The sequence below is a fragment of the Trichoderma gamsii genome, assembly GCF_001481775.2.
Source record: "Trichoderma gamsii strain T6085 chromosome Unknown Scaffold_3.2, whole genome shotgun sequence".
NCBI lineage: Eukaryota > Fungi > Ascomycota > Sordariomycetes > Hypocreales > Hypocreaceae > Trichoderma > Trichoderma gamsii.
In genome coordinates this window covers 1,481,061-1,502,624 of record NW_020171340.1, presented here as the reverse complement: position 1 = coordinate 1,502,624, position 21,564 = coordinate 1,481,061, and the positions used below count along the sequence as shown (strand labels likewise).

The 21,564-nt window shown below is 46.3% G+C and overlaps 7 protein-coding genes across 7 annotated transcripts; 3 read left to right on the top strand and 4 right to left on the bottom strand.

Annotated features, from left to right (window-relative positions):
* Nucleotides 1-566: 566 nt before the first annotated feature.
* On the bottom strand, nucleotides 567-2,456 carry TGAM01_v201472 (hypothetical protein; the record flags this gene model as incomplete). The annotated part of the gene is made up of 4 exons (XM_018804826.1): nucleotides 567-1,382; nucleotides 1,500-1,643; nucleotides 1,707-2,239; nucleotides 2,426-2,456. 4 exons carry the CDS (start codon nucleotides 2,454-2,456, stop codon nucleotides 567-569), a joined length of 1,524 nt encoding a protein of 507 aa, XP_018662094.1.
* A 2,055-nt stretch (nucleotides 2,457-4,511) lies between these two features.
* On the bottom strand, nucleotides 4,512-5,361 carry TGAM01_v201471 (hypothetical protein; the record flags this gene model as incomplete). The annotated part of the gene is made up of 2 exons (XM_024548770.1): nucleotides 4,512-5,028; nucleotides 5,084-5,361. The coding sequence occupies 2 exons, from the start codon at nucleotides 5,359-5,361 to the stop codon at nucleotides 4,512-4,514; spliced, it is 795 nt and encodes a 264-aa protein (XP_024406586.1).
* A 1,071-nt stretch (nucleotides 5,362-6,432) lies between these two features.
* Nucleotides 6,433-7,816, top strand: TGAM01_v201470 (hypothetical protein; the record flags this gene model as incomplete). Its single annotated transcript, XM_018804825.1, has 4 exons — nucleotides 6,433-7,106; nucleotides 7,166-7,306; nucleotides 7,377-7,671; nucleotides 7,730-7,816. 4 exons carry the CDS (start codon nucleotides 6,433-6,435, stop codon nucleotides 7,814-7,816), a joined length of 1,197 nt encoding a protein of 398 aa, XP_018662093.1.
* A 624-nt stretch (nucleotides 7,817-8,440) lies between these two features.
* TGAM01_v201469 (gluconolactonase) lies at nucleotides 8,441-9,676 on the bottom strand (the record flags this gene model as incomplete). Its single annotated transcript, XM_018804824.2, has 1 exon — nucleotides 8,441-9,676. One exon carries the CDS (start codon nucleotides 9,674-9,676, stop codon nucleotides 8,441-8,443), a length of 1,236 nt encoding a protein of 411 aa, XP_018662092.2.
* A 4,439-nt stretch (nucleotides 9,677-14,115) lies between these two features.
* On the top strand, nucleotides 14,116-15,776 carry TGAM01_v201468 (aldehyde dehydrogenase; the record flags this gene model as incomplete). The annotated part of the gene is made up of 4 exons (XM_018804823.1): nucleotides 14,116-14,174; nucleotides 14,237-15,438; nucleotides 15,494-15,563; nucleotides 15,617-15,776. The coding sequence occupies 4 exons, from the start codon at nucleotides 14,116-14,118 to the stop codon at nucleotides 15,774-15,776; spliced, it is 1,491 nt and encodes a 496-aa protein (XP_018662091.1).
* Nucleotides 15,777-16,940: 1,164 nt separating this feature from the next.
* Nucleotides 16,941-18,150, bottom strand: TGAM01_v201467 (hypothetical protein; the record flags this gene model as incomplete). The annotated part of the gene is made up of 5 exons (XM_018804822.1): nucleotides 16,941-16,952; nucleotides 17,007-17,216; nucleotides 17,300-17,706; nucleotides 17,780-17,965; nucleotides 18,060-18,150. 5 exons carry the CDS (start codon nucleotides 18,148-18,150, stop codon nucleotides 16,941-16,943), a joined length of 906 nt encoding a protein of 301 aa, XP_018662090.1.
* Nucleotides 18,151-19,601: 1,451 nt separating this feature from the next.
* Nucleotides 19,602-19,993, top strand: TGAM01_v201466 (hypothetical protein; the record flags this gene model as incomplete). The annotated part of the gene is made up of 2 exons (XM_018804821.1): nucleotides 19,602-19,635; nucleotides 19,701-19,993. The coding sequence occupies 2 exons, from the start codon at nucleotides 19,602-19,604 to the stop codon at nucleotides 19,991-19,993; spliced, it is 327 nt and encodes a 108-aa protein (XP_018662089.1).
* Nucleotides 19,994-21,564: the final 1,571 nt, after the last annotated feature.

Below are 21,564 nucleotides of genomic sequence, written 5' to 3'. Positions count from 1 at the left end.
TGATGATTTACAGCTACTCGAATTGGTTCGCGAACAAGATTGTGGCTTCTCTACAAGCAACTGGATGCCCGCTGATCAGCTATATAAGGTCTCTATAGATTTTGGCTTAATGGACTTTTTTAATTTCAGCTTTGATAACTTAGATAGCTTAGATAGCTTAGATAATTTTGGTATATGAGATTAATATGGTATCCAGCTGACATTTCAATAATGAACCCCCATTACAATTTCAGCCCCTATAGCTCATGTAATCCTTAGCTCTTACTTTATGCATGCTAAGTATTCTCGTAAGTTTCTATAATAGCGAATGATTAGTACATATTGCTCCGCCACGAATCAAAATCTTCACGTACACCCTACAACCAGCTTTGGCTAAAGAATGGCAGTGCCAACGGTGCCGATGGAGCGAATGCAATACTAAGTTAGCTGAAACTGAGCACGAAATAAACACATTTCCTTAGTAGTAGTAGCCTAGGCCTTGTTTTAGTAAATAATATAAAACCCTTTACAAAGAAGTTTACTAATTCCAATACTGGGTACTACAGCTTGCTGTAATGTAAAAGCTATTAGGAAAGCCAAGCACGCGTTTTCATCTGATCCTGAAGCAACTTGGACATAGCTAGCGCCTGGTTAATACCCATAGAATGGCCGATCTTGTTAAGAGAGCCTGCAATCCAGTTACGCAAATCCTTGGGCGCTACGCCCGAATTTGCAGCAACAAGCAGTGGCCACATTAGCGTAAGCCCTCCTGATCCGCTGATTGCGACACCCGCGCATGCTGGGCTGTTGGCCGCAGCCGAATCTGCAGACTTGTTAGAAGCTATCTCCATCTCCATCTCCGAGCCCAAGCTGAACGGCACGGAGGCGCATATATCCTCCACTAACTGCAGTGCTGTTTGGCGGCACTGTAACTCTAGGGTGTGTCGCTGTGGAAAGGCAATATCTCTTTCTGTTGAGGCGCTGATGCCATCCAATGTGTCCAGTATTAGTTCCTGAATCAGGATCCGCGCGCAGCGGTAATTGTTCCACATGGAACTGGCGGCAATACTCTTATAGATGTGATAAGTTGGACCCCAAATGTGGGGAGCTAGAGTCGCACTGTGCGCCGTCGGTACCTTGGCAATAGTATAACTCCAAGCAGAAGGGGCGATGATAAGAAGCGACACGAACGCGGCGTCAATGCTTAAGGCGGTACGGATGATTTCGACGGGTTTTTCGAAGCGCCCTTCCTTGACGTTGGCGCAGAAGTTAGCGAGTTTGATCACTATTGAACCGAGTTGATCTAATATATGATCTTTTGCGTCTCGATAGCAATGGACTTGTTCGGTTAGCTGGGCGAGTATCGGAGCGCTATGCCTCTGTTGGTAGATTTCGCTTAAGGTCTATATAATTCTAGTTAGTATGTACAATAAGTATATCAATAAGAGCTTATCAACATAGTACAGTAATAACCGTCTTGAGTGCTGTTAGGAGGGCAATGTTTCCAGGGGCCAACTTACAATCTGAGCTCGTAGCTGAGTAAACATATCTAACCCCTCAGGACGAGAAAGTTGCTCCGGTCCCCGAGCTTCCAGCAGCTTAGCGGCACCATCGAGATGGTTCATCCAACGATCAATGAAGGACGTATCGGTACAGGATACAATCTACACCGGATTCATCAGCCTCTTAGCTATACCAGGCGCCGTGGAAGCAAACATTAAACTCACTTCGAAGATGCCAAGCATTACTACGGCGGCGAGTACGTCATCTCTTTTGCATATATTTGGATCTCTTAGAGCTTGATTCGTCGCGCTCAGGGCTGTAGAGTACTCGACGTGGGCTTTGAGCATGGTCCTGGGGGAGGCATGGATGTTAGAGAGAGCGGCCAATGCGACGGCGGTTACAGCCGCGTCGAGAGCGCGGTTCTGGCGGTCCTCCATCAGTGGTACCAGATACGCCATGTATCGGGTCCGAGGACCTCCGGTCATGTAGTTGGTGTAGAGGTAGCCTCTTGCGATGTCTTGAACGGACGTAGCAAGACTGCGCGGAGGACTACCGGCCGAAGGGGGTGACGATGCCGGGGTTACCAGAGTACCTGTGGTAGTACTTGGCAAGATTGGGGAACTCGTGATGGATCGCTTCTCTTTCTCCTTCTCCTTGCCCTTCTTTTTGGCAGACTGGTGGTAGTTGCGGACAACTTCCTCACTTTGGTCTTGGAAGCCGAAGTCCGACTGATCCCGATAACCAGTGCAGACAGCACCTGCACGGATGCATGTAGCGCACGAAGGTCTCTGGTAATTGCACTACTCAAGCCACGATGAGTGCGCGTCCCGACATGGATGGTCCTGTCATGGCTATTTGCCTCGACGATGTGCGCATCGCACTGATATGGCACATGAAGAATCCTACCTACGTACCTTTAAGCGGCGAGTCCGGCAGCGCTCACAAGAAGGACTTGGCTTGCCTCGATAGACCATTCTGTAGTAAATTAGGCAAGCGCCGAAACTCAGCAGCAAGAAACAGCCGAAAAAGGAAGTCTGCGAGGCAGCTCGAGGCGCAGGACTGAGTGTTAGTCTCTGATGACATCAAATCACACAAGCTGTGAGCGATGGGACATGAAGTCAGGATGCCGCATGGCAGGAATAGAATTCGCCAGACGTCTCCAAACTTTCACTTTTTATCAGATTCGGTAAGCAGCTCGGCCGTGAGGCGCCAGCTAGGCACACGCTGGTAGCGCAAACTCAGCCTAAGCTAAGAGCCTCGGTGGGTCTTGTCGACGCTCGGCGCCGAATTGCCGACACGACATTGAAAGGCCCAAATGTAGAAAGCATTACGGTGCAGCCAAGGTTGACTCTGCGGGGAATTTGCTGGAGCTTGTATGAATGTGCCACGCTTGTTCGGGATTCGTAAGGCTCTGGCTAACCACCGGTAGTGCGGCTCCTTGGGGGAACTTGTGATTTGTCACAGCAGAGCATATTTGGTAAACTTTTTCAGCAACTATCGGCCATGGGGCGGCCCAGCAGGTGTTTGTTAAGAGAATCGTGTATGTTTATGGCAGAACCCAAACTGAGTTCTTCAGAGCCGGTTTTTTCCTTTTTTTTTTTGTGTGTGTTCACGCTCGACCAGATTGATTTTCTTTCTTTCTTTTTTTCTTATTTTTTTCTTTTTCCACTCCTTTTTTTTTCCTATCATAATTTGAACTACAAAAAGCGAGGGCATCTGATGTTACGCGGATGGTCGGAACATACATACATACTTACATTCGGAGAGGACACGATCAGTTCTCAGGTCTTCTCGCGTACTATCACCCACAAGCGCAAACTGCTGGAACAAAAGTCTCGCAGATGAACTGACAAATCCGAAAGCCATCTTCTCGTCACAACCCAGTCAGCTTCATCCTCGCCAGACAAGATCGTGGGATTTTCGAAATGGTCGAGCCCCGGAGCGCCAATAGACTCGCCTCCTGAGCCGTACAGATGGCGACAAAAACGAAATCCAGAGATTTCAGTCCAGTGTCTCAGCATCCCGGCCAGTGGACACTCGAGATGAAGAGGTAGCTCACCCCAGTAATACTTCGAGGTTGTGGCCATGCGGCAGGACTACATGAGGAAAGGTCTAGCTAGACACTTGTGACGTCGGGGCCTAAGATCTGCTGATGTAAAAGGGATACTATACTCTTGGAAGCAACCACTGCCACACAGCCAATATATGAGAGATGCGGATTCATCGCTGTCGATCAGAAAGTCGTGCCAACACCGATGGGGGTAGTGGTAGTGGCGGTGGTTATGTACAGGGATGTCGTGGACTTGAAGATTGACAGTAGTATATTGACTTCCGAATATAAAATAGTCGACTTTGTGTCTAAGCTGTTTACAAACTATTCGTAATCCAAAGATAAGTGCACCACGACAGATTAGACACGTTCTTTGAATAAGAGACCAGCAGGGCTTCCCCCTTTACCGTCGCTTTTCTGTATGGTTCTGCCACTGTTTTCATTTTTATGGCTGTCAGTTGAAAGATGGGATCTGCAGTAGCGCGCACACGCTTTGATGAGTACCGAACTTCTCTTTCGATGACTACAGCATTGGCCCAAATACTGGCAAACGCTGGCAGGAAGGGTGCTTTCTCGTTGGTAAGGTCGCACTTTGAGCCAAAACTTGTAAACGCCAATGGATTTGAAAGGACTATCTGATGCTTTGATCGGTTGCAGTCGACAAAAAGCAAGGCAACTGGATTATTTGAAAAGTGATTCTCGAGTTTGGTACGATGAAATTCAAGATTTTCCTGCGAAAGCAAGCACCGTGCTTAAGATTTTCTAAATCAAGAACCATCTATAATCTATATCCTTCCAAGTTCCTCCAAGTTAGAAAAGAGTGTGTTGCGTAATATGAACACTAACTTCTGTCATTCAAGCGGCTGCACCGCCTTAAAAAATTGCCTCTCAAACCCAGCCCAACTGCTCACTCACACCATCTTAGAGTTGCCATCTGTAATAGTTGGCAATGTTCGAATGGAGTTATTTGAAATAAACCTCAGCGGCGCCGTTGTCTTCGGTCTTTCCACTGTCGATTGGCAAGTTCTCCTTGCTGTTCGGGCTCCAGCTTTTGAAGATTAAATCCCAAGATCAGGTAGTCAATGACAACCAACCATTCCTCCACCACAGCTAATCCAACACGTACCCCAACATTTCCACCTACAACTGAAAAGGTATTGTTGTGTAGGAAAATAGCTAGAACTGAATACGTAAGGCGCACGAAAATAAGCGGCCAGGCAATAGCTATTGAGACAGGGCTGCGGCGTTCCTGGATAGGTACAGCGGTCCTATAACCAGATGAAATTACCAGTATAAAGGTAATTCCGGCAAAGGCAATAATATACAGTATAACACCAACTTTGGCAGTGGTAGAGACTGTAACTTTACCATTACTCGATGACCCAGAAGTGCCGCCGGCGATGCTAAGAATTAAGCCAAGAGTGATGAGAAGTTGGACTAGGCGAAACTGTTTCATGCCGAATACTTGAGTACCGCGAGAATTAATCCAATCAACGCTACCATGCTTCTTAGTATTTACACCAATAAACTTTGGGGGGGAATAAAACATACAACCGGGAGAGAACTCCTAGTGTCGCAAGTAGAAGTGGCGATATGCCAATAGAATCCATGATAATGACAGCTTTCAAGAGTCCCGTCGAGCTATCATGATATGTCAAGAGCTGGCATACCGAACCACCGATGCGGACACCACACAGGATAATGGTATATATCCAGCCTGATGCCCGGTGTAGCCCATGGCGTGAAGTGACCACGAGGGCCGCGATAAGAGCCGGTATGTATACTATGAGCTCCGCAATAGATACATAGCCCGCAGCACTTAGAGTCATGATGGCTTGGATAGATATTGGTAACACGAGAACCTTTGACTTTGTTATGGTGGTTGGCCTTTGCGGGTGCTGCTCAGTTAACAGTAAAAGGATGTCTAAATGTTTTCTTATAGAAGGATGTCTGAAGGTTTTCTTTATCTAACCCTAAATCTGTGCATGTCGCCCTCGGAGACCTTTTAAATCTTTCTACAAGACGTACTTCGCATCTGGCGCTTTTTGCTAGGCAATATTGAAGTCAAAGGTTACCCAAAAGGGTAGACTCTGCGGCGAAAATCTGGCAAGCCATTGCGCACCGCAACAAGTGGACCATCGAGCAAAGAAAAAAAAATTACATCAAGCTCTTACTGCGCCACCATATTGCGTCAAATATTTTATACACCGTAAGGCAGAAAGAATCTGTCGTGAATGGTCCGAAGTTCGACGGGAGGGCGCCACTATCTTTTGGTGGCAGACGATGCATGGTTGTAGCTATGATGAATACGATCAAACGAAAAAAGTCTAATGCCAGTTTGGATCGGAGTTGCCGAGCACAAGGCTGAGTCCCTTCGAGCCAAAGCAGTGTCGTTCATAAAAACATTGCGACAAGCTTACTGTAGATTCGCCCTTCTCGAAACCGAAGCAGATCGATAACTTGAAACTTGTGAGACACACATGCATGAGCCTTTCCATTTCTGGTACTCACTTCGGCGCTAAGCAGTTTCAGCCCATCTTCTTTCTGGCGGGTCCGCAAAGCCGCAGCGGCCGGATCGCTAGCGGCCGGATTGCTCAGTACTCGGTGCTTACGCGTAAGCGGCGGTGCCGCTCTGGACAGTCAGCGTTGAAAGACACAAGATCTGACAACGTAGTACTAGCAAATGGCTGCGAAAATTTGGGAGGGCCACTGCCCGAAAAGAGTACTGTAAAAGGAATAGAATAGCTACGACCGTGAGCTGAAGGCGTTGCCGGCAAAGGGTCGCAGAAGGGCAAGGTCTTAGTAGCCAAGTGGTTGCATTCTATAAGTAAAGAGAGGTATCCGACGGCAACCTTGATGTGTAGTATTCTCTGTAAAGATCTTTAATCTTATCACAAATCATGGGAATAATTAAAGATACGATCCGGTCGGCTATTGGAGCCGATCAAGTCAATAATGGCTTCGGAGGGCCAAACCTATCCTTCTTGGATAGGAACAGATCAAGCAACAGTGGAAGCCGTCGCGATCGAAGAAGCTCCGTGTATCGCGGTGAGCAGCAGTACGCATCTTCTAGCCGTCCACGGCCACGAAGTTACGAAAATGGCTATGCTGAGCAGGATGATCTCCGGGACCGCTCACAGCGTCGCCAAAGCGTCGCGTATTATGACGATAACGGCACAACTCTCAATCGGAACCATTACCAATCTCCAGGAAATCCTGAATATGTGATGCCGATGCGGCAAGCAGGCTCTTATGAAGCACCGCCTTACCACCAGTCCGACCGACTTCATGGTCGTCAATATCATGATGACAGGCTAATGCCTCCATTTTCCACAAGGGATATGCAGCTGCGAAGCTCTTTACGCGAACAAGACTTTTTTCGCCCTCTGGTTCTGCCACAGATCGCCTACGGGGAGGGGCAGCCTTTTCTTCGCGGGTACAGTGACAACTTGGCACACTACGGCATCTATGAGACGGATTTCATCGCACTAGTAGATGCAGTCAATGTTGCCATTCTGCCTAATCCTGAGAACCAGATTTTTCAGAAAGGAGCCAACATAGCCGGATGGTTTGTGTGAGTCCAGTCCCCACGTCTTCAGAGCAACCGCAATAGACTCATCTCAAAACTCCCAGGCCTGGTGCTGCTGGCATCGGACTTACAGCTGGCCAGATTGGGGTTGGTATTGGTGCAGCAGTTGGCCATGCATCTTCCATATCCCGAGTCTTATCTGCAGCCAATATGGACGTCTTCCTACCGAGAGGTGTCGAACTATGGTACGGTTGTCCCTAGCTAGTAACTCGCAGCCCCTTACAGCGGGTGCTAACTTTTTTTGAATACATGTAGTATTGGCACAGCGAAAGATATTGATGCTGAAGTCGGAATTGTTTCAAATGCGAACAGGGGGAGGACATACGGCGACTCATCGCCTGAAGCACGGATAGAGTCATACGGCGATCTTGTTGCCCCTCTGTCGCGAATATTGCCGCCCACGAGTCAAAATGGTCGCACTGATCCCATTGCCATGTTCGCCCGAGGGTTGACTGACCGAACGTCCCAGAAGACCTTGAGCAAAGCTGAGAAAGATGCATCCAAGGGGAAGAACAAAAAGTTGGATGCTCTGGAAGGGGGGCTGAAATGGGTAAGTCTTAGTTGCCCATATCGTCCATGGCATCTTTCTTGCTAACAGTTTGCTCCAGCTCATGGTGAGACGAGCTTCTCCTGACGCTCTCGCGCACTGGCAGCGAAAACTACAGCAGGACGACCGCGGCGTGTCTCGCCAGTGAGATTCACCGAACAGGCGGAGTTCCTCCTTGCCCTCAAATTTTGAAACGATACCAGGGATTTCCAGATTGGCAAATCGAATTTCTAATTCACTTTCGGTCGCAGACCTTATTCCTCGCGATGATGAAGTTACAAGTTCAAGGTCGGAGCTCGTTTGCTTGCAAGCATGGTTGCTATGCTATTCTGATTTGGAATTTGTTTAATTATAGAAAGAAACCACATGAGTAGCTTTTTGTTTCGAAAGGATTTTGATGTTAATAGCAGCATTTGATTTGTTTGAATTCCATGAGGCATCTGTCTCTATCACGGTTATATTTGTGTTATGAACTGAACTGCATAGTCAATCACAATGAAAGTCTATGTCGGTTCATAAGTACATGTAAATAGCTAAAATCAACTATCCCTAGTTCTTGTGGTGAGTAAGAGCTAATCCACATGTAGGGACTTCGCAGATAACATATGATAGTCTATCTGCTACCGAACTAAGCACGCAGCACGTTTTCAGTAATACTAGCTTAGTGCCGCTTTAGTAACCATTAGCTATGTATGTGCTACTTACTTTAAGTTATAGTAGTCAATTTCCCTTACTATGTGAAGAACGCAGCTTATATTTATGTACTTAGAGTCTAGGTCATGCTTTTAACTATGGCATGACTAAGTCTTACTTGGTATATCTGAGTATACGCAAGAATAATGATTCTGTCTCCTGCTAGAGCAAAGTTCTGTAACGGAAGTTGACTAGAATCGGCGACCTTAGGCCTTTGAATTGCTAAGGCGTTTATCATTCCAAGAACCTTGCCCGATGAACTGCGAATCACAATCCCATCCGCTTCTGCAGTCCAGATCCGCCCGTCGTCATCAAGATGCAGTCCATCAGATATACCACGCTGGGTGATGCCAAACAAGCGCTTGTTATAGGGAAATCCATCCGGGCCAAGATCGAATTCATATATTGCCGAAGTATCACTACCATAATATTGTTCTGGCGATGTTGATGTCTGTTCAAACCCACTGCCTGGGACTTGTGTACTCGGTGTATCGGTTACGTATAGTTTGGTGCTGTCCTTATTCACTCGGATCCCATTTGGGATGAGAATATCCGTGCGGTCAATAACAGGCAGCAATGTCTCCTCTTTAGGATCCCAGCGCCACGTTGCATCAGGAATCGTGGGAAAGTCACCCTTGCTGTAATAATAACTCAGGGGGTCGTCGGTGAAGAATAACCACGAATTATTGTCCCTACAGCCCCAGGTTAAATCATTTGGACCATTAAGTCTTAGACCAAAGTAGCTGTCGATGATAATCCGTGCATCAAGAGTTACCGGATCGATCTCGTAGATAGCCGGCGGGATTGTCGCGTTTCCGTCCCCTGCGATATATACTTTTCCGTTGAAGTATCCACCCCCATTGGGATTAAGAATTGGAATACCGTTGGATGAGACGAGCAAGGGCTTGACACTCTGGTCGCTCAGGTCCAGAATGCTCGTGTAGCTGATGTTATCTACCGAACTTGACGACATCCATACTTCATTGTGGTCCCATACCCATATTCCCATTTCGTCTGCCACTGGCTTGTTGTCTGGGTTAGTGTATAGATGCTCCAGCGTGGCATCTTTTGCCAGTAGATGTTCAAACTCGTCATCATAGGCAATGAACGGTCTCATCATGGCGGTAGAGTTGTCAAGGCCAGTGGTCTGAAGAAATGAATCCGAAGAGTTGCCAGCAAAGTTGGTAGAGATGTTGTACAGCAGAGTCGGGTTCAATCGTAGAACATTTTGGTGCGCAACAGCCACTGCGAAGGACTTGGCCACAAGAGGAATTAAGAGAGCAAGATGAGCCCAGATTCTTGTTAGATAATGCATTATATCAAGTTTTCAGCATGTGAATTATCGCCAGATCTAGATTGCATGCACTACAGCGCGGGCACAAGGCAACATTTTATATTTCGCAAATTACGGTTCACACTAGCTCAGTTTTCTTTACCACTACTTTTTGTGATAGAGAAGCGCCAGCTGGTGGATTTTCGGCATAGACTGGTACAGAGCATGCCTTTGACATCTTACAACTGGGGATGTAAAAGCTCCACAAAGACTTATCTTCAAGTCGAGAATTATGGACGCTAGGACCAAATCCAGTAGGCAACTCGGCCGCACGCCACATAATTTTAGATTCTCAAACATAGGCCGGAGACCAGAAATTTACCGTCTCCGGCGTACTCTGTAACTTGAGATGCTCTAAGCCACCTCGGCTACAATGATTGAATCCTCGCCGAGCCAGTTCCGCACAAGAGTCGAACTGCTTGCCCAAACAGAGTAGTTAAGCCCCTGCACTGATCAGGCTTACCCAAACACGAAAATCTGGGATTCAATGTCCGTCCTATAATGGTTTTTCTACGCAACTACCCTTTAGGTCTAGTATAAAAATATAGTAAACACTAAATTAAGAAAAGTAATACATTTCGCTAGTGGCTACTGACTATTACTCTATTAAATAAGGGGCCACAGCTGCAAAAACAAAGATACCTGCTATACCAGCAATATTTCTGCTGCCAGCGGCGACAGATAAGGAAAACTCTTAAGAATTATACTTTTAAAAGAAAGCCAAGTTAAATCCCTAAGTAATGTTACCTAGTACACAATTCTTACTGTATTATTACTATACCCAAAAAGTAACCCAATATTGATTTTCACACTTATCATATTAAATTAAGCCTTAATTAAACATAGGACTGCTTATAATTATTTAATTCCATCTGAAAGTGGCTGCAACAATAGCGCTTAGGAAATAACACTGTGTGTTCGTTCAAGTTTCCAAAGTCAATGAAAGAGGACTCGTGCTTTATATTCTTGAGCGGAGTCCCAGTCATTTCACATTAGCAGTAGTATATTCCAAACAGCCTTATTACACTGTGCGTATTCGGCCACGCAATCCGGATCACTAGGCCAAACAGCAGGAATGATTGACAACTGAAGACAACTAATAGTTTTCGATGAGCTGTGTAATAATTGAACGGAAAATTTCGTTTTGAAAGTGTGGGTAATGTACGCTCGCGGTTGTTAGCGCGCAGCGACATTCATGTTGATCCGGTATAGTAGACTCCAATTTGTTGGAAGCGGTTAATAATAGTAGGTAATTTCTATACTTGCAGTAGTTCTATTGTCGTGAACCTGCATGTGTAGAGTAGGTTGCTGCGCCAAGGGTAAACCTTGTGCAAGCACTTAACTTAACTGCTACTTCTCCGGTCTTTCTTGTATTACAAATCGACAACTCCTGCTACCGATATATTATAATATACCAGTAACATCCCTAGCATCAAGCAGTTGGAGGTATGTCGCTAGATTAAACGGTGTTAATATATTCTAGATAGAGAGCAGAGAGATTTAATTACCTGCAGCCTTCCAACGATGACTATTTACTCTCAGGCTCTGCTTGATATTGTGGATCGCGTTTTTGGCGTCCTCCGAGTCTGACTTTTGCAGAATTTGGGAATAGACAATGGCGGAACGATAGAGCGCATCATGACAAAAAGGAGAAATGTCATCATTTCCACTTAGCCCTGTTCGAAGAATGTAACATGAGAGAGTTAGCATATCTGCCGCTGTAGTTGATTGAGCTTCAACTACTATATCTGTCTTTACAAGAGAGTTGCGCCGATTAATCCAGGCCATCTCTTGGTTCAGAATGAGTCGTGCGCTATAAAATTAGTGTTTGACGAGAAGAACTGGATATTTTTGGTTCAATACCTGTGACATATTGTGGTAGGACAGCAAACTTTTATGCCTCGCTTCACACTCTCCTGTAGTGTAACCTTTGTTAAGGCGGCAATTGTGCTATCGAGTAGTTGTGCTTCATGCTCTAGGATACAATGTTCACTTGCTTGAGGACTAGTAAATCTTAGTACCTTTCCCAGCAAATACGCTGCTTGAACTGTCAGGCAGAATCGACCCATAGCCTCTGTTGGAGGGGAGGATATAACAAGTGGAGGATTGGGAGGTGGATACTACATTGATGTTAGTAAACTCGGGAGCCACGAGAAATTGATGGCATAAGATTGGTCTTTAAAAGCGCCTACCCCCAATTCCCAGAGCTTGTCATCCATCGGAAGTACACTCGTATTCTTAGGCTCTTCGATCAATAGAGCTCGTTCCGGGCAACCGACGTTCAAGTATCTACGTCTTGATCAGCACGCATCTCCATGCAAATCTTCCACTGCCTTGTATACCGATCTAGAAGAATAATAGTCCACCATGTCCTCCTCTCCTCTTCCGAGTCATCCAGTTTAGATGAGTAGAGGGAATCAATTGTTCGATCGATGCCAAGTGCAATGCCATATCTGGCGCAGTAACCGACTGTTAAGTAAGCTGAGGGATAAATAGCTTGCCCAAGTTCATAAATGGCAACGAGAACAAGTGCTTGTAGCGTTCTAAATGTCAAGCTGCCACTCAACTCTACCTCCAGAAAAGCTCTCTTGAGGCTGCAATACGTAGTAGAACCCGCATGGTCATCGGCTTCTGTTGTGATGAGCTTTATAGCAGCTATGAGCAGTAGATTCTCACAGCGCCGTCCGCCGAGAGGATTTAGAATCCTTTCCATGAAATTCCTTCTACATATAAACGGAGCCCATGGGTAATTGTAACAGAAGAACGCCTCGGTGAATTTCCTCACAGTGGCCACGTCCTCAGCGAGAGACAGCAAGTCAGGGCTGATGGGAAAGTTTGCATCTGGTAAACTACCCACAGATCGCAAGAATAGTGCTGAGTCGGTGAAATATACGGCAGGGAACCCATTTTGGTCTGGCTGGCCTTTGGCGACGGTGGTCGATGGAACCCCGCTTAAAGATTCGGGTGAGGTTCTTAGAACCGCGCTATTCTTTGTGTTTTTATACACGCAGGCACGATCATATCTGGCCGGCGAAATTAGTGTGCTGTGTTAACAACTCTGCGCAATAGAGCCACGCACCGCTGACAGAGAGAACACTGGGGTTGGCGCCTATCGCATTTCTTCTTCTGGTGTCGACATGTAGCGCAGGAGTACCGCGAGAGCCGGCCAGGCTCTCTAAGTTTATTATCCGTTATCCCCATTACTAAGATACACAAGCGACTTGCCGTCTGGGGCAATCTCAAGATGCGTAGATGAAGATGGACGAGCCGCGTGTGAAAAGTCCACCACATCCATGCCTGGAGGCGAGCGGACATTTAAGGCCGAGCGGACAAACGGTCGGGGTGAGCTTAGTAATACCGACTGCAATTGGCGTATCCGTTGATTATGACGCAGCGGGCAGTTTCCCCAGGTTATTCAGGGGCGAATCATATCGCTGCATTCTGTCTTAGCCGAGGTCATCGACCCCAAAGAGTCCGCTTTCGTCGGGCAGTGTTGAACTACTATACCGTACCATATGGTACTTCCCGTAGGCTAACAATTGCAGAACAGAAAGAGATAGATTACTAAAGATAGAGGTTCGGCTGATCCCGTCTCTCTCTTCCCCATGACATAAAAAAGCATCAAACAGCATCGGGCATGAGATCACTTGCTTAGCGTACATGTAGATATCCTCACGTGCTACTGTATTATAGCTACCCGGAACCCGTCGGCAGCCATTCGGATGCATAATCTTTACTAATTTTTACACGTTCCTGTATAATCGTAGCATAGAAAATTAGGAATAGCATCAAGAGACTGAATTTATTCTTTTAACTGTGTATTATACTTTGGAAACTCTGAGATCCATGAGGAATGAGGTGTAGAGAATGGGGTTAGAAAGGAAGATAAGAAACCCGCCTCTCCTTTCCTAGTGCTACAGTAAAGAGTAGTACTTAACCGTAATGCAAATGATCTGTGCAAAATGATATATTGAAATCCGGGGTATTATTCTGATGCGAACACTTGGGCTCGAGTGCCTGCGGCGATCCACGCCCAGCAGTCGGCATTGGTCGGACTTTCCTCCGACTGCTTCTCCGACTGGGCTTGTCCCCGCTCCCGCTGCTCCCGCTGGAATCTGGGGAATCAGCCGTGCCCAAAGGATGCAGGAAATGGCAGATTATAAACTAGAAGACAATGGCGGCATGTACCGACGTATTCTATACTCAAAGGAACAATTTCGCGGGGAGGCTGCAAAGAGCAAACTTGCTATATATACCGGTCGTCTTTCTCTTCAAGCCTGTTCTACTTCACTTTCTTCTGCATCATCTTCAATCAACAAGCATCTTCAATCAACAAGCATCTTCAATCAACAAACATCTTCAATCAACAAACATCTCCAGTTAAACAATAAAAACTTTTTTCTCCTACAAGATCAATCGCAATGGCACTTTTCACAACCGTCAAGACCCCCACTGTTACATATGAGCAGCCACTCGGACTGTGAGTATCAAGATTCTCCTATTACACTCACTTCGAACATTTCTTCTAACTTCTGTTGCTAGTTTCATCAATAATGAGTTTGTGAAGGGAACCAAAGGCGGATTAATCGAAACTTACAACCCTGCGGATGAGAAACTCATCACCTCTGTCCACGAAGCCACTGAAGTGGACGTTGATATTGCTGTTGCTGCAGCACGCAAGGCTCTCCAAACCACATGGCATCAAATCACCCCATCCGAGCGCGGACATCTGCTCATGAAGTTGGCGGATCTTTTTGATCGTGATTTCGAAACGCTCGCGGCTATTGAGTCTCTTGACAACGGCAAGGCATTGAGCCTAGCGAGGATCGATGTTGCCGGCGCTGCTGGTTGCTTGCGATACTACGGTGGGTGGGCAGACAAGATTCACGGTCAAACAATCGAAACGGATCCCAACTCTCTCAACTACACTCGTCATGAGCCCATCGGTGTCTGCGGTCAGATCATCCCATGGAACTTCCCCCTTCTTATGTGGGCTTGGAAGATCGGCCCTGCTATTGCAGCTGGTAACACTGTCGTTCTCAAGACTGCTGAACAAACTCCGCTTTCTGGTCTCTACGCCTCCGCACTGGCAAAGGAGGCCGGTTTCCCTGCTGGTGTAATCAACACCATTTCCGGTTACGGCCGTGTTGCCGGATCTGCCATCTCCAGCCACATGGACATTGACAAAGTCGCCTTTACTGGCTCTACCCCTGTTGGACGAACTATCCTCCAGGCTGCAGCAAAAAGCAACCTCAAGAAGGTAACTTTGGAGCTCGGTGGCAAATCACCAAACATCATCTTCAACGATGCCGACTTGGATAATGCCATTAAGTGGGCCAACTTCGGTATCTACTATACTAGTGGCCAGATTTGCTGTGCAGGTTCTCGTATCCTAGTGCAGGAAGGCATCTATGACGAATTTGTTAAGCGATTCACGGAGCGTGCGCTGAAGAACAAACTTGGTAATCCTTTTGATGAGCAGACCTTCCAAGGTCCCCAGGTCTCACAGCTACAATTTGACCGAATTATGGGATATATTGAGGCGGGTAAACAGGGTGGTGCGACTCTTGCTTTGGGTGGCAAACGACACGGTGACAAAGGCTACTTCATTCAACCCACTGTTTTTACCGACGTGACACCGGACATGAAGATTGCTCAGGAGGAGATTTTCGGTCCTGTTGCAGCCATCCAGAAGTTCAAGGATGAAGCAGAGGCTATCAGTATTGCAAACAACAGCAACTATGGTCAGTAAAACCTATTGACCATTTACCCGGGGCAATTACTAACATGGAAACACAGGCCTTGCAGCTGCTATCCATAGTAGCAATGTCAACACTGCTATCCGCGTCTCAAACGCTATACAGGCAGGGTATGTTTAGTATCAATCTTCGCTGGATAGAAACTAGCTAACGCTATTCATAGTACCGTCTGGATCAACCAGTATAACATGCTGTCTTACCAGACTCCATTTGGCGGATACAAGGAATCAGGCATTGGTCGTGAGCTCGGTTCCTACGCCCTTGAGAATTATACTCAGATCAAGTCTGTGCGGTATTCATTGGTTGATGCTCCATTTGCTTAAACGTGTCCAAATGAGTCACTATTCACAGAGTGTTATTAGATAGGAAGTTAGTATGGTATAGATTTCGAATCCTTGATTCTTATGTAGTAAACAGTACGTTCTCGGTTCAAGTTGCATAGGATATGAGATATCCGCTGCTGTCATCTCAATATTGTTGTCTCTAGCCATGGAAACCATCTTTTGACCGCAATCGCGTCGCCTCTAAAATAGAAGAGAATATTGCGAAGTCCTATTGTATCGAGATCAATTCTGAATATTACTCCAAACCTCTTGCATGGCTATCTCTTCCCTTAAAGTTTGCGTTTTTCAAGCTTCCCAGCAGTCCTGATCTTGGCTAGATCTTAAAAAGTAAAAGAAACATCAGTTTGCCAGACCTTTCCTATCGAGTTTTTCTCATTCTGTCATTGGTATCTTTATCGCTTTGATATATAGCAAGGGTACTATATAGACTGGTAAGGAAATTATGAGGCCGGTCTTGGATTTTGGATGGTAGATGGCATACTTGGGTGATTGATGGATATTTTTCATGGCCTGGATGATCTTCGCCTAGGCAAATATATATTGCGAACATAGGTCCCTAAGGCAGCGTAAATGATCGGGGATTCCATTGATCAACCACAACCGGTCGTTGATGAATGCTGCGGCGGTCTTAAGCTCGGCCGACAGCCCTTCCAGTAGCACTTCGTCTACGCAATCAGAAGGAGCTAGGACGTCGTGTCTATTAGCATTTACAATCAACGTCACTTATATTGCGCCCTTGCCAATACTCAACACCTCTTTCAATGTGGTCATATCTTCATCCATTGTAGCATTGGGGTTATACTCTGCAGGATTATAAGTATTGTGTGTCTTGACATCTTTGCATCTAATACAGCGTCTTTGTGTTGTAGTGCCTCTCACCAAACACGAGTACTTTCAGACTTGGATCATTTTCAGTACTAGGAAGTCTTAGTATGCATTCACGCTCGTTTGTGCTTACTGGGAAGCAAAGACACTCAGTTCATTTCCAAGTATTAAAGACATTCATTACAGCTATATTAGAACTATATGGAGCAACGTCAGACTATAAACCTTTTAAAGTCATTCAATCAGGAAAGCAGAGTATTGAACAATCTAGGAGGGAATAAATTCCTTTTGCATTACAAAATCAAATTAGTCCAGCGTTTAGGCCGAGATCTAGTAATTGTCAGAACAAATTAATACAAACATCAAGACGTGAAGTGGGCATACCTCGATGATAGCAGGACCTGCAGCAGTAGTTTCGTCGGAGACGCCCTCCTTGCAGGTGGTCAATACAACATAGGTCTGGCCAGCGAAGCCCTTGGGAATGGTCAAGGAGAAGCCTCCATTGACAGGTTCAGCGGGAACGAAAGTTGGGCCAGTGACGGCAATAAAGGCAGCGTAAATTTGAGCGTCATTTTCGGCCTTCAGAGTGTAACCCTATGAAAATAAGCATTTGCTTTCAAAATAATTTGCAAGGACCGTTGTGATGCCAGAACTGTATGTTCAGTAGGTAGACTTACAGGAGTGAGAAGAGTAACCGTTGCACCGGCAGTGACGGACTTGGCAGTCATAGGGGCAAGCTGTAGTTTAGGGAAGGCCTTGACAGGCAGGGGTGCATTACTCGACGGGCAGGAGGTAATGAATCCAGAGGCCAACGAGTATACCTCATCCAGAGTCAAAGGGGCGTCAAAGGGCTGAGGGAATGGGGCTTCTTTGAGATTGGCGCGTATGTAAGAGGAGTGACGGCTCTCAACAGTTAAGATGGAGCCAGCCGCTGTGAGATAGGTCTTGCTCATGATATCGGCAGCCGCGCCAAGATAGGCGGAGACACCAACGCCCTCGAGAATGGATGCCGTAGCTAGGAAGCTCGGAACGTCCGTCACGCCAAAGCTATATGTGCACGCCTCGACGGGAGCAGCACCAGCAGCTGAGAGCGAAATTAGTCATGTTCCTAGACTGTCTTGCTCTTTATGCATCACAATGGGCGAGCTCTGACATACCTTTCAAAGCGGAAGTCAGGAAGGAGACGTGAGTCTTCTCGTCCGTAGAAACCTTCTGAATATTGCTATAGAAGGTGGCATCGTAGCCAGCTTTGGCGAAGTCGGCCTGCGTGAAGTTGGCGAGGCCTTGGCGGTAGAAGGTATCCTCGAGATGTTCCAGCGTCAGAGCATAGTTGAGTATATCAGCTAATGAAGCATAATCAGCCAAGAATCATAGAAGACACATGTATTTTTCCCTCTCTGCCCTTTATGTTTGGACGGAGGCAAGAAGATAACTTACCGTCGGTAATAGCAGCACGCTTCTCAACGACTGGAGCTGCGGCGGTGAGGCCAACAGCGAAGAGAGCAATGGCAGCTTGGGAGAAGAACATGGTGGTGAATTAAACAAGACTAGGTCAATTAGGCTGGATATTAATTGCGGAGTTGATTGGAGAAGGAAGAAGTCTGTGGGAAAATCAGAGGTATTTGAGAACCAGGAACTTGAGGTCTACGTAAGTAAACAAAAGTAATAAAGTCTATTAAACATGGCTTTGGTTTTACAGGAGTGCCCAACACGGTGGCACCAGCGCTGTTCCGTGTCGACGCAAGGGAGATCGTGCAATTTGTTTCTCCCGATCCTTTGCCAGCCCCGTCACGAACAAACAGCGGCGTTGGTGCTACGGTCATTGCATGCTAGAAGAGCGTAGTGTATCCTATCGAATTACGAATACGGCTCGGATGGTGGGGTTGCCGGAATCTAACTTCTTGGAACCAATGATATCACTGACCAACGCCCTAATTACGGTGGTGATCGCGATATTTCAGGTGCCCTCCAGGCTTAGGTTGTACTAATGAGCGGATGTATGCTGGCCCGAGAGGCTAGTAACCGTGCCTAGGCGGCCGAATTAGGAAATCCCCTCGTGGCGATCAGCGACGAAAAGGGATGATCTGCATTGGTTTCTCTGTGCCCTGTTCACCTGTCTCGGGTGGCTAGGGTTCCGTTCCAAGATAGGCCGCCCGACGGCCAGATTCATGACAACTTTAGCTGCAACTGTGCATTGTAAGTACAAGCGTGGGTACTATCTATGATGATATACGGAGTAACTACAATCTAATTGCTATTGTTTACGTGATGTGACCATCATGTTTACCACACGCGTGTGGCAAACAGCACCGGAGCTACTTGACAGAGTAGTTGCTTTTCCCCCCGCGGTAGATCCATACCGCATCTGCACTGGAGCTACATAAACAGCTGCGGCTAGAAGGGACATGAAGCGTGACAAACGATATCGAGTTACTAAGAGGCCGAGCCCGCAGTACTACCTAGTAGAGAAAGAGCACACCTACATACAAGCCATATGTGTAGGTAGCATTAAGCCTTTGAGGGATATTAATGTAAGTCTGGGCAGCTGTGTATAATCAAGTTTGCAGTCTAAATGATCAAGAGTTAAATTAACAGATCCAACTTATTGCTCTCCTAGTGCCCGCGTTGGCAAGCCCCTTTTGGATATTGTCTTCGTTATTATTAACAAAACCATTCAATTTTATTTAACCCTTTTAGGGAGAATGAGATTGATCTCGATGGGGACTCATCGGCCGCTCGATGGCGCCTTGACTAATTGTGTTGGCTGCTATGCAGGGTTGGGCAAGAAAGTCGGACCTCTTGGCATTTCGCACAAGTGTCTGGCCAGCTAGTCCGGCATTATCCCCATCATTACTTTAGTAGCCTTTGCCTCCGTCTTCTCCTGTGCATCAAAGTCTCATTTCTCTGCATCCTTCGTTCGTTAGTCTGTGATTCTTTGCCCACAGGCCAAGCTGTTCTTCCAGTCACCTCGCTGCCAATATGAAGCTCTCCTATATCGTGGCCGGTCTGTCTGGTAAGCCTCTATTCATAGGAGATAAGAGATCCGCCTGAACCTCGTACTAATATATACTTCTACAGCTTTCTATGGCGTTGAGGCAGCGACCGAGTCTACAATTACCTGCAGTGCCTGCCCACCACCTTCATCGACAAACGACATCGTGACGCGCTCTGCAGTGGCTACACCATCTTGCTCTGGTCCTTCGTTCACTATTATCCCTAATAAGTCTGGGACGGGCTCTAGCGCCGTCGAACCCACGGGCAGTGGGGCTGCTACTCCAACCGGTGGTTTGCCTGTCGCCGCTGGCAATAGAAATGTTGTTGGTATTGCAGGTGTTATTGTTATCGCAGCTGTGGGTCCCTATTTAATGTAGTAGGAGAAGAGTATTTCATTATACACTACCACTGGACGAGAGGCTTATAATATATCGCTGAGAACAATGATAACGGGTTTTCATTGTCGGCTTATCAGCATTTCGGTCAATTTGCGCTAGTGACCGTCGACGCGACACTGTTCGAAAAGATTTCCGGCAGCTCACGGGCGCCATAAACCCAAGACTGCTTATGTACATGATGTTCATATATGGCATTACAGCTGCTCCAATGAGTGTCCAAGTTAGTCACAGAAGCTTCGCGACGACCATCCACTCCTGGCAAAGTCACCTCGGGCTACACAAACAATCTTGATTGCCTACTTTTATTTTCTTACAACTTCAACATACTTCTCTTCATCATGATCTATATTTCGTACCAGTGTCTGCTTTTGCGTTCCACATACAATCAGCTTTGCAAATAGATTGCTGTACTGAATGCCGATACTCCTTTGACCTCATCTGTATCAATATCCCTTGAGCCTGTAGATGGTCTTGGGAGTAAAATCCGTGCAGCAAAGCCCTCAAAAGAGTTCCAAGGTCTAGCGCAATCCCAGATTTAAAAGCTCCGCGGCCCACATCGAATTCATTTATTATAAGCTTAGATTATATGCGCTTTCACCAACTAAGTAACAGCCAATTGCCAATTCTATGATTCCATTGTAATGAACGTGCTATAGACAGAAACAGCAGCTGCTATTTATCTATTACATGGCATTGGTGGAAAAGATTAGTGGAAAGGGCCGATACCCCTGCTAAGCACTGCCCAATATCATCAGCTATTACCCGAAAAGGAAGGTTGCCAATTCAGCTATTTTGACTACTGATATTACCATGAGTGCCAAGCAGTTTGTAATAGTGCCAGAAAACCTTTACGGTAATACTAATAAGCTGTATTTTCGGCCTGGGCCGGTGCAGTCTGATTACTTGTTCGGATGCGCGGGCCAATTCATCCGAACTTAGACGAAAGGCAGCTCCCGACCAATATTTCCGAATAGCCATTACACTTGCATTTTCTTTCTCTCATCATATGTCCATGGCTATGCTTCGATGTATGTCTGACATGCTTAATCGTAACTGTAAAGCTTTAGCTGAAATCTACCAGACCTGCGCGTATTCGACATAATGCACAAGAATCGTGAGACTTCCCACCAACAGCGTGACAGATTAAGGTGTTGAGATAACTTTCGCGTCGGCGTCAATCATTGGCCGTGGCGCGAAGACTGTAAGCATCTAAAATCTTAATTAGTAAAGAACAGGGATGGTTTCTGCAAAGTCTAGACTTTGCCAATAGCTTCTCTCTGCACTCCCCTGCCATTTAGACTGTAAGCAGTAAGCAGAATCGCCTCAAATCAACAGCTGATATTCTAGATCTAATATAGAGTCGGCAAAAATGAGATTCGGAGCAAGGTGAGCCCAGTAGTAGTGTGGCTTGGAAACTTATAGATGAAATAGGCAGTTGATATGATAATTAAAGAGGCAGTTGGAATAATAGTTAAATATAATGCTTATGGGTCTTGGAGAATCTAGAACATCGTGAAGATGTATATAAAGAGCTGAGATTCTGATTCTCA